Source organism: Corvus kubaryi, unplaced genomic scaffold (assembly GCF_017639235.1).
Source record: "Corvus kubaryi isolate FWS band 111438036 unplaced genomic scaffold, C.kubaryi_AGA036_p1.0 76, whole genome shotgun sequence".
NCBI classification, from domain to species: Eukaryota; Metazoa; Chordata; class Aves; order Passeriformes; family Corvidae; genus Corvus; species Corvus kubaryi.
Genome location: NW_024582063.1, coordinates 3,827,221 through 3,839,857, shown reverse-complemented (window position 1 = coordinate 3,839,857; position 12,637 = coordinate 3,827,221). Strand labels below are relative to the sequence as shown.

At 36.1% G+C, this 12,637-nt stretch overlaps 1 protein-coding gene across 1 annotated transcript in view; it reads left to right on the top strand.

Moving 5' to 3' along the window:
* Nucleotides 1–12,637, top strand: part of NRXN1 (neurexin 1) — a 516,697-nt gene that overhangs the window by 74,397 nt on the left and 429,663 nt on the right. The window contains exons 3-5 of the mRNA XM_042051442.1: nucleotides 5,593–5,610; nucleotides 10,247–10,276; nucleotides 11,078–11,089. Coding sequence (XP_041907376.1) covers nucleotides 5,593–5,610; nucleotides 10,247–10,276; nucleotides 11,078–11,089 — 60 coding nt within the window. The remainder of the gene's footprint in view (nucleotides 1–5,592; nucleotides 5,611–10,246; nucleotides 10,277–11,077; nucleotides 11,090–12,637) is intronic.

The following is a 12,637-nucleotide window of genomic DNA, read 5'->3' as shown; positions in this document are numbered from 1 at the left end:
TTCTTTTCAGTTTGAACTTTTCTGACTTTTGATCACAGTCTTTGTCTGATTGAAAGGACTTCCAGCTATCAGGAACTTTTGATAGTTTTAGACTGCATTCAGACACCTCTTAATCTTACCTTGAGTATATTCTACAGATTGAGCATCTTAGGGCTTTCTTTGTAAGACATCGTTGCTGAGTTTTCTTAGGGTTTTAATGACATGAATGACTCTGGGGAAAGTTTTTTTCTGAAACCTCTCTCATTTGTTATTTTCTTTTAAATACATGACACTGGAACTAAACACAGTAAAGATTTTACTTATGCCACAAAAAATAATGCCATATTCTATTTCTATTCATTATTTCTTTGCTTGTGCACTCAAAACTTGCACTGCCCCCCTTACTTGCTGCTTCACACTTGGAGCTCATCTACAGTAGCTTAACTCAAGTGATCTTGTCATTATTTCATTTTCAAAGCACTTGGGATACTGTCCAGAAAAATGGCCTCACTTAGAATAAATTCATGGATGTTACTGGGATTTACAGAAGCGTACTGAATTTGTGCTGATGGCTTTGTCTTGTAAAAAGCTGTTAAAAACACCTAATTGTGCCCTAATGATCCTCATTTGGCAGAAAGTCTTGTCCTTATTTTCAGTCAAGGCAGGCTGTTAGTGTTCCTGACAGGATCTCGCCTTTCTTTCCAGAAAAGAAGGGATCCTCAAAGAGACATAGGTAGAGAATGAAACTAGAATGGGGCCAAACTCCTGTTATTCTGAAATTTCTCCTTTCTACCCAAAAAATATCAATAAAGTCTCCTTCATATTTCTACCAACTGCACTGCAAAGTCCTCTGACTGGGTCTGTCCAAAGCTGTGTGGAGACTTGGATGGGCTGTACATTGATCTCAGACCTAATGGAGCCATGTGGAAATGTAGGAACTCCCAGGCCCTCTTCCCTAGATTCTGGTAGATTCATAGATTTTGTGTAAGAATTGCAACAGGTTTGGGAAATACTGTTTCCCTATTTACTCAAAACGCAAGAAGACGGCAACAAAATCAGAGTTCTGTACTAGGTGTCTGTATATTCCATTTCTAATTATTCATAATTGCAGTCAATAATGGCAATCAATATGTGCAGTACATTTTTCAAAAGTACTTTTCTAAGAAATGCAAATAATCCTAATGGAATTTGTGAGATACACAGCATTGAGAAGATCAATGCTCATGACCATGGATATTCAATATATTGCTTTAGTTCGTCATTATTGACTATATGACTGTTCAGGCTTTATAACATACTTCATATTTTCATATCCTTTCCAAATATTTTGTTTAGAACACCATGTCAATAAAACCAATTTCTCTACCAATCTGAGAAAGGGGACAAGCTAAATTACACTATCCAAGAAACGCTGAGAACAGTTCCACAGATAAATCTCCCCCTTGAAATGATATTTCTGAGTACAGTTTTTTTTTTGTAGATAAATTTAGAGAGAAGAGTGATTATGCATTATTCTTTGAGAAAACAAAATTTTGTATCTTAAATTTCTAGCCACCAATTTTGTTGCAAGACACCTTCCTAATATAGCTTTATTTCAGGCTATTTCACCACTTGTCATACTTCTGAATCCCTTTTGAAATTTCATAGAATATGTCTGTGGTATGTCGTATCCTTCCTTTCTGGAATGTGATTGTGAATCACAATTGTCAAGAGAAAAAAAAAAGCACTATAAAAATATAGCCTCTGCTAATATGCTATTTCTCATAGCGTTTCTGGTTTTGTAATTTCAAAATACTAATGTACTATTTCTTCTGTCATGAAAATACAGTTCTTACATAATTGTGTGGTAAAGGTGTAAATACTCTAGCAGATGAAAAAAATGTAATAGCAGAAATAACCACTAAACATAGAAAGAGTCAGGTTTTGTTGGTTTTTTTTTAAAATCAAGGTTTCCGTGAAGAATTACGAAATATTAAAATGATTCTTTAATTAGTAAAAATGTACTGTAAAAATATTATTCCCATTTTCATATCCCTAAAACACAGTGATATGCTAAAATAATTATAATTGGTTGTGCTTTTGCTGCAAAAAAAATATGGAGCAAAACCTGCTCTCAGTTCAGCAGGGACAGCCTGAGACACTTTCTCTGGAGATAATAAGCCAGACTCACAGCCTGTGTGAGTTGTATAGTTCCTCTGATTTCAACTGTGTCATAACAGATTTAAATCAACTCAGTATTTGGCTCAATATGAACAGGCAACAGATTACACTGAGAGCAGACTTTGGCTGGAGGAATTAGGCTGCAAACACAGAAAGTAGCAGGGCAATTGATTTTGTTGGTGGTGGGCATGGGGAAAGGTCTGAAATAAGAATTTGCCATGGATAAGAATCCTCTAGTTCTTCAAGTGAGGAGCTCGGGGCAAAGTGAAAAGTAGAAGAGTCCCCACATCTCTTTGAAGTCAGAATGCTGAAGAGAAAGTCACCTGTTTTCATGGTGAAAAGTCGTTGGTACAATCAGCTGGTGCAGAGAAGGAAGGAGCTGCTCTGTGCCACTGCCTGCAGCTTTTGGACCTGGCATTTTGGGTCCTGAAAACCTTGAGTTCCACTGTTGTCAAGAGCTACTCAGTAGACTGTAAGGTCCCTTAGAGTGGATGCATATAAATGTGGGTAAATTCTGACTGTGTGTGGCTAAATCATCAGCAGTGACAGAAATGCGTAGTACGGCTCTACTCTCCTCCAGCTACAGAAATTTTACACCACTGCAACTCTAATGACATAAATACAGTTACTCCTGATTTAAATGAGGAAAATTTTGTTCCCTCTGAACTGCAACTTGATTGTATACATAGCTTTCAAAGAGTTTCCCTTTTTCCTTTTTTTTTCTTCTTTTTTTTCCTTTTTTTTTTCCTTTTTTTTTTGTTTTGTTTGAAGAGTGGCTGGAGTAAGCAAAATGAATAAAAAGCTAGGCTAGAATTTGGGCCTTCTGGCTTCTTAGATTCTGCTTAGACGAACAGACTATGACAAGAAAATGGGAATCAGGAAAGCCAAATGAAGTGCTAGTGATATGGAAATAGATCATCCATCACAAACAAACTACCTTAATTAAAGAAAAGTGCTCAACACTAATCTAATGTAAAAGCCTTGTAAAGTACCATAAAGAAGCTGAATTAATTTTTTTCTTAGATTGCAAAACTGTTTAAGATGGTTTAACTTACCATGACAAAAACCTGTGGAGGAATGAATTTTCATTGCTGTTTACTAGTGCACAGGGGTTTGGCTATATACACTGTTAATTCACAGAGTAGGAATTCGACTTTTTTCCATTTTATTTAATTCAAAATGTTTTGACAGCTTAACTTGCTATCACTTAAAAGTTTAATCAATCAGACATTTAGGGGAAGCTGCTCAGCTAGTATGAATCTTTCTGGTGAAAGTCATCAAAAGAGGCATACCAATTATTGCTAAGATAGAATTTTTACTCATGATAGAAAACAAAATATGCTAAACCCTGTAGCCAAATGAGTTTAACCATCTAATGCTGCCTATGATGTCATTTTCAGAACCCTTTTCTTTGACTCTGACATCATGAGGAACTGAACAGGCCTGTCAGCAAGTTTATACGCTGGTTTTAAAAAATCATGTTAAGCTAAGCATGGCCACCAAAAAGGACGCCATGACAGTGTTGATATTGCAATATATCAACACTGTGATAACCAGAATTAGATGAAAGAGCCTGCAGTTATACTACAACTGAAATAACTAATTCATTTTTCATTGAGTTTGGGTGTTTGGTTTTTTTTTTTACTTAAAGGAAGGAAATTACTGTATGCGGTTAAAGGTAGAAGGCTTTTCCAGAAAAGTTTTGCTAAGAGCTGCTATTTCTAATAGCCCAAACATCACCCTAATTTACGTTGTGTATAGAACATAACATCTGTATCTTGTGAAACTGGGTGTTCTGCATTTTCTCAGTGAATTTTATTCTATTTCTTGATTTAGGGTGTGTGAATGGAAAAGGTGAATTATAATATCTTAACTGTAGAATTAAAAACTGAGAAACTTAAACCCCTATTATTCATCATTTATAGCATTTATTATTTTTAAAGTGGTAAGATTTTCAAATTATTTGTTGGAATACTGTCTAGTTTTGATGACCTTTTTCAGTGCCTCCTGGAATTGACTTATAAAGGCTTTTCACTATGACAAGTGACACATTCTGGGAGGAAATGACTGTGCTTAAAAATATCATTAAGCCCAGTTCTGTGTAACTCATTTTCTTATTCTTTTATTGGATTACAATATATCAAAATTAGTTTAGTTTCATGGTTACATGAAAAGGCTTTATTCCTATGGGATGACTCCATGCAAAATGACCCATAATTGCAGAACTGGCCCTCAGTTTGCACTGGCTTCTGTGTGCTTCCTCCCCGGGAAGCATTGGAGGAGAAAACATAAACTGCAGCAAGGGGTTTCCCAGGCAGTCAGACTGCTGTGTTGTCGCCCTTCCCCGTCTCTTCGTTGGTTCCACACCGTCCATCTCCTTGACTTCTGTGATGGTTTTCCTTCATTATTTTACCTCTCCCATTTTCTCTCTCCTATCCTCTCCTCAGTCATGATCATAATGGGTAGCAGAGAAATACTCCCTCAGAATCACCTTCCCAGTGGAGTAGTTGAGGACTATAGATGCTAACATGAGTGTTGGGACACCAAGCCTCTTTCTCAGCTTTAAATTCTGTCCACTTCATTAGCAATTTTTAGTCCCCTTTTGCTTTGTAAGCTTTGGGAGAACCTTCTTTCTTCTGCCCCATATTGATGGCTGGGTTGGGGATGAAAGAACAAATTTTGCTTGTTGATGGCAGCCTTTCCTTTGTGAAATTTTCCTTAGGCAAAATTCCTTTTGTTATAATCTGGGGGCAGAACCCATCCTTGGCACTGCTGTGGCCTTTGCTGGCTGTACCAGGCAGAGAATTGATTTTTTACAGTGTGCAAGTTTCTTATGCTGACCAATTCTGTAGGACATGATCCAACAATTCTGAGTTATTCCACCCAGTTTAAGCGCCATTTTTTTCCCTGCTGGATTTGGAGATTTGACCCAATGACCAGAGTGCCTCACTAATGACTGCAGGATCAGCCATGCTGCCTGTGGTAACATCTTCACAGCATATTCAAGAATTTAAGTTTTCTTAACTTTAAAATCATCTACTTCATCATCCAGGAGAATTCAGAATGGGAAAGTAGAACCAAATGAACTTAGAATCCCTATCACAAATGACTGGTGGCTTTAAAATATAGTTACAAAAGTCTTACAAGAAGAGCCTCTGATTAATAACTAACAATAATAAAAAAATTGCATGTACAAAGAGCTGCAGTAAATCCTGTACAATTTTTTGCACTTTGGAAAGAGTATTGTTTTGTTTCATATCACATGCATTTTGTTAAGTAGAGGAAACACTGCTTCCCTGGTGCTTTTGTTTTTCCCTCTGGATTGTAGCAATGGAGCACTTGCATGTTGTGTTTGATGCCTTGCATGATAAAGACATGCAATGGCAAGTTCCAGTCTGCATGCTGCTTAATGAATGTTTTCCTTTTCTCTCCTTCCCTGTTATGTGCTTACAGAAGACAACTATGTGGAAGGTGGGTGCTTTCTACCTTATTTTCCTAAGCTCTTGTTTTTCCCTTCTGTTCAGTGGGGTTTTTTCTCCTTCTGCTTAATGTTACAAAAGTACACATACCAGTCAGTACGGTAAGTTGTATTTTTTCCCCCATAAAGGCAGAAAAGTTTATTAAATAAATGTGATTTCTTTTTTCATACAGAACTCAAGCAAAGCTCCTTGGCTTTTTGCTCTAATTCCAGAATATCCCCACTGAAACAAAAGGATTTGTACTTGTATGACTGATATCATATCCAAAATCTTTCTGGAGGTTTGCAGGACCGATTTCTTCTCATGTTCTGTATGAAAAACACTTCAAGAAACTATTTGTCTCATCAATGTGGAGCCTAAATCCTCCCAATAAGATAGTAATGCATGTTAAATTCACATCTTTTAATTGCTTAGGAAAATGGAAAGCGCTTTTCTCTTTAATACCACAAACCTTGCTTACTATTACATCCTTTACAGCACAAAGCTTTAGGAAAAAAGGTTTTCTGTCTAACTTTTTAGCATAATGCACTTGCCTTTTGGACATTGTGAAAGAGGAAGCATGTGATTTTAATAATTATGTTGGTATGTAATTAAATCCCTTTAAAGAAAGTATGGCATAGGGCAGTGGAAACTAAGGCACAATGCCATCTATCCTGAGCAGTGGTAAGTAAGTCTATTAGCTGGTAAAACATGCAAGTATATGATAGTTTTAAAGCCTTTTTGCTTTTAAGCCGAAAAGTGCAGGTGCTTTTTTATGTACAAATGTTTTTAAAAGTCTCTCTGGGGTGAATCTTTGCTGGATAAATGATTATCTATTGGAAAAAAAAAATAGTTTACCTATCTAAACTGAAAAATTGCTTTCATTTTACTTCCTTCCAATATTTTAAAAACTATTTTAAAAGCAAGGGCTTCATAAAGTAACTCACATGCAAAGTGACTGCCCTGGAATGACTCTGACCCAGGGTGCTCATGTGAGCCACTCTGGGGCCTGAGTTCATTCAGGTTTCAAGCCACCATGGGCCACTGCCTGCCTGTTCTGAGGTGGTTTTCTCAAGCCTAGAAGTGCTGGTGCTTCATTCCTCTATGCTGCTGTATTCAAGGATGAAGATAGGTGCTCAGGTTTTACACATAGATGATGCTGTGCAATTTTATTAATATGTATGTTATCCCAAGGAGAAAGAAAATTCAAACAATTCTGGTGCTTTACTTGTGTGCACTTTCATGCTCGTACACGTCAATAAAATTTCATTTTCATTGTGAGATAAAAATGTATTCAACAACACTGGGGTAGAAATTCTAGCTGAAAAACACAAAAGCCTAGAAATAACTACCTAATCTTGCATTTGATCTGTGCATAAAACTCTTAGTGGTGTCAACATGAGTCTCAAAATTTGAATTAGGTTCAGTACAACTAGATAAGGAGGTTCAATTGCATTTCACATATTCATTTATGCACAGCAGTACAAGATAAAACCTGGATAACAGTTAATCCAGACTTTACCTGAATCTAATTCTTCAAATTGCAACCTTAAATTTATTCCAACACAGGTTTGGGTACTTATGCATACATTAAAGTTACAAAGCATGAATATGTAAAGAATGGAAGCACAGAATGGTGTATCCAAAGCACAACTTGAAAACTGAGCTAAAATTTTTCGTCTTTGATCTCTGTGATATGTGAGCATATCTGTAAATTAGGTGACATAAGCAGACAGAAATATGTAGTATTAAATTTTGTATATACTGCTGGTAAAAAAGGCTGCTGTTTATTCATTTTACTGTAGTTGTACTAGACTTTAATACCTTCACTGCAGGTTTATCATGTTTAAATTTTGTTTTGGCCTGTGCTCTGCATGGAACTTACACACCAAACTATAATGATATCTTCATTTCCCCTTCCACTATCCACCCTGTGCCCCTTAACTCTCTCCTCTCAGAGCCAAGTTCAGGAGAGGGTTGGGGTGGATTACACAGGAGGGATTCCTTCTAAATCTTGAATTCCTAATTCACAAAGAAATTGAAGCAATGGTGCACAAATGAGTATTTTCAATGTATGGGATGCCTATATGCGGCTACTTAAGGAAAAAACTTCCCAGGTCTATTTGTTGTGGTATTCTCTATTACAAGCAGACTTTCATTTTGCAAATCTAGCAGTGGTTGCTGATTTACCTGTATAATTTTAAAGCACTCTGTGGAATGATCAGGTACAGTACTAATAATTCTTCACTCTTCCATAGCCTTCATCCATAGATTGCAAAAATAGAAAATAAGGTAAGTATCATTATGTGCCTTTAGCAAGGAAGTATAGGTGGCCTTAATGCTTGCAAATAAAATAGCATAAAGAGTCAAACAAAATACAGTGTCTTGAGGAGTAGTACCAAATTTTTTAATTGGTAGATGTTTGGTTTGAGCACTGTATATCTTTTACATTCACTTGACTGCCTTTTTTCATTGAACAACACTGTAAATGACTCTTAAAATTCAAGTAGTTTTTATGATGATTTCAAGAGGCACTTCTGCTATTTACATTTTTTTTCTTCAAATTATGTAAGAGTCATCTGTTTGCAACTGACCAATTTCATGTATCATTTTAACAAAAATAGTAGCTATCAAGCAGTGATAATCTGAAGCTGGACTTTTGTTTAGGTTCCTATAGCTACAAAGTTCATATGTAAATGTGAGCTAGTAAGAGATCACCTTCTTTGCATACCCCCGGGAGACAGGACAGTGATTTTTTTCACACCTTCTAAGAGCTGAAAGAGCTCACCTAAAGTAGTGGCTGAAAAGTCACTGTTTCATTAAAGAAAATGCATGTTGCAATGTTCAACTGGTTTCAATTTTCCTCTATCAAATACAGTTAGGGTCAAGTCAAAACTCTCAGATTTCTTGCTATAGTTGCCAACAACAAAAGTTAAAACCCAAAAGACTAATTAATCAATCACAGGAAGAGACTGATACTTCCAAAAGGCAGTGTAGCAGGGGATCTAAGCAAGGACACCCAGCACTAAAAGAATGAATTAAAAAAATATCACCTGGTCTTTATGCTCTATCCAGCAAGCCTCTCTTGCAGCAACATTTACAGAGAAAGAACACCCATGAAAGCATTTCTATTCTCTTTCACATGCTGCAAACTGCCAATACAGCTGTGTGATGTTTCCCAAGCAATGCTGATGCAGGCATCCCTTCAGGATCACAGTCAGTTTTCGTTTGCATTGCTGTGAGCCCCAGGTAATCCCACCAGCTGCAGAGCACTGTATTTGGAAACACAATTTATTGCACAAGAGATGAGGCACATCAGGCCCTTCAGTTTAACTACACATCCAAAACGGGTGATTTTAAAAAGCAATAATTCAGCAAAACCATTGTTAGTCTACTTGGAGCATCACTTGAGATTTGGAACTGATAAGAGACGAATCCTTTCAGACTGATTGCAGTCGGGAGTATTGTCTTTGAACTACCCCCAAGTAGTGTGAGTCATTTGTGCACCTAATTTTCTTTGTGAATTAGAAATCATAGAAACTCTCTCTCTAGGAAGTCTGCTTTCCAATAAAGAGAAGGATATTTGATTGCTCACCTTCTTTGTGTGAATTAATTTAATTAATTGCAATTAAGAAAATAATGTATGGCTTTTTAAGAAGAGGAGCACATTTAACACATGAACAATTAATAAGTTCTGAAATGGATCCTAAGACAGCTAATTTCAACAAGAATAAGCCTGTTTTTTAAGTCAGACATAAAAAGTGAAAAACCCTCATATATCTAGAAAAAATATTCTCCCTGCATCACATTATACTCAGTGAGATATAAGTATCATTTTATTATTGTGAATTAAAAAAGCTGAATATTTTTCCTTAAAGAGTAACAAAATTTGGCTCTGGATGAGTGATTATCATTATGGACATCTGCTTTGAAATGTCACTAGACCTATTCTGGTATGATGGGATTTCATCTCACAATACAAGTATAAAGCAAAATCTATTTCTCACAGATTTATGAAGTAGTTGCAATAGCTGTCTCTTAAATTTTCTTTATTACTATGTATTTTATATTGCATATGTAATAATTTGCCTTCTCTGGAACAAATTCATTCTACTGTCACATTTCACACAAATAAGGAGACATCCTTTGCATTATCATTTCAATGTGATGAAGACATTCTATTTAATTACCTGAAATGCTCATTTTTATGAGGGGAAAAAGATCAGACCCAGCCCATTTTTCAGGTTTAAACTTCTCCAGGGTTTCAACATCATTTCACATGTAGAGGACAGGAAGTCCTCCCAGCAAAGTGTTCAAAGCGATATAATCAAAATATGATAAAGACAGATGGATTATTAAAGGAATTGGTTGAATTTGAAAGCATTTTATTATTTTCTGTCATTGCAAATACTGCACAGAAAAAAAAAAAATACACAATAAACCAGCACCCAGTGTTTGAATTGCAGTTCTGTTACTCGTAGCCCAAAGCATTCCAACCAGTGGTTGAAAAATGCTCTTTGATTTCCCTCTGTGATACAGACATCTCATAGGAAACAGATGCCTGTCACAAAACATTTTTGTCAGTGTGACAACACCACCTTCCCGTGCTCCCTTGTTCATTGCTGACTGTGCTCTTGTTTCCCTTCAAGGTCTGGCGCACCTGATGATGGGCGACCAAGGTATGGGCTCTGTTCCTTTTCCACTCTGCTTTCATTGTTTCTTCTTGTTCTGTAGCTGCTTTGAATCCATCACTGCAACTGATGGGCAAATGCTTGAAAGCTGTCTTTGGCTGCAAAGAAACACATGGTTTTAGTCACATCTTTTTCTTATCTCATTTTTTGGTTTTTTTGTTTGCTCCATAAGCTTTTGTCCTTCCTGCCTCCTCAACTCCCCCTCTTGCAGTACAATAACTAAAAAGAGGTGAGAGAAATAAGAAAGTTATTAAGAAAATTTCATGTATTTATCAGAAAATACAATTATGGGTGATTCTGTAAAAGATAAACAAAGTGCAAGGCCTCTCTTCAGATAGCTCCTGAAAGAAGATACTCCTCTTGTCACATTGTACACATTGAAGAGTCCATTTGCATTAATGCATGGCTGATTGGAATTGTGCAGAAAGCACCTGCTTCTGGCTTCTGGAATGCTGAGAGTACAATTTTGCTACCTAACAAAACCAGTGATTTTTTTCCTCCTAACCATTGTCCATGTTACTTTTGTGGCAGTCTTTCTTATCTAAGCATGGGTTATTTCTGTGTTTCTCTGCATGTACATGATTGGGAAGAAATAAACTAAATCCCTACTATGACACTGATTGCATCTCCATTTGTCTTCAGGCACTTACCTTATACTTTGTCTCTTCATGTTCAGGTACTATTGCATTTACATGTACTCATGACTCTTACTGTTGTTTCTCTCCTCTTCTTTATTCTCTTTTTGTCTGGAAATGCTTTCTTCATGGAACCATTTCACCAAATCCATAGGTAAAAGTAAAGGTATTACATGATTTTCTTTCTTTTTAATGCCCTCAGTATACTTTAATGTATGTATAAATAATGCAAGTAAATGTAAAATTTTTGCACTGATAACATGAGGTAGGTATATTCTTACAGTAAATATTTCATGGATATCAAGGTAAGGAGAATTATCCTAAAGTACCTAAAGGCTGGCCATTTTCAAAGTTTGTCTCCTGGTTTTGTGAGAGATGTAAAGCTTTGGCAGTGATAAAAGAGGCTACAGTTACAGGAAGTGTTCAGGATGAAATAACAGCCATATTTTGAGGTATGCCTTGTTCTGTTCTGAAAGAGTTGTAGTCTGAACCACCAGACACAGAAAAAAAAGTGTGATGTTGTTCAGTAGAGACTCTCTGGAGATAATCTGTCCAGGTTCAGTCCACAGCTTGATGTATGTTCTAAATGGGAATAGCACTAACTTTAGCAAGTCTTTGCTCTGAGAGTTTTCTTGTATATTAATCACTTTGAGCATATCCGAGATAAGAATTGGACAAAGGAATGAGGAAGAATAAAAGCCAAAGAGAAGTGTGGGGTTTCTTTCAGATTTTTTTTTATTCTTTTTGTTTCTTTATGTAAAGAATGCCAGCCATGTTTACTTCCCTTCTCCCAGAGGACACAATGCAGTAGGGGCACGATTTTTCTCCTGTATGTATAAACACCAGGTTTTGCTACAAGGACACTTGTTCACAGGCATTGTGTAAATATATTTTTATGATAAGAAGCTGGTCATTAAAACCCCATTTAATCCTGTTACTTGTGATGAATAATACAGTTTTATTCATCTTAAGCATTTGTCAGGGGGTGCGTATTCTTTGTATATATCAGAAATCAAATTTGCATGGTCATAGCTGCAAATAGTTAAACTAACTAGTTAAATTAGAAACAAACTTCCAGGTTTGCTGGTGTCTTGGCTGATTTAGTGTTTCCATACCTAGAAAGCTCATGTGATGCAAAGACTGTAAATACAAATCTGTAGTGTCTCACTCCTCCTCATATCAGACCCCCTGGAAAGACTCTGTACTTGTATAGGCGGGATACCATTTAAAGGGTTGTGTGTGTCCTGGAACTCTACATCTTCTTGTTGAGCAAAAGGTTTTAAGCAAGTATGAAAAACAATCTGCTGATTTCTGCATTTTATAGGATCATTTCATTTTGTTTGGAGTATCCTTTTGTTTTTCTTAATCATACCTAGTATGTATGACTTCCTTATTATTTTTATTACTATCTTATTCGTAATCAGTAGATATCCTGGCTGCAGTTACCTTAAAATGACATTTCATATTAACTGAACCTTGACATTATAGATAATTTTTATTAATAATGCAGAATTATTTTTCTAGATTGTTCTGTATAAATGAATAAATGATGTAGTGTGTACGACACCAAAGGGGCTTTTTGTGTGAAAGGATTAAAATATAAACATTATGAATATTTATTATTAGTAGTAGCTGATCTGGAGAGCAGATTTTTAGCAAAACAGAAACTTTTCAAGTATTGTGCAACATTTAGACATTTATATTTTTATTTTTA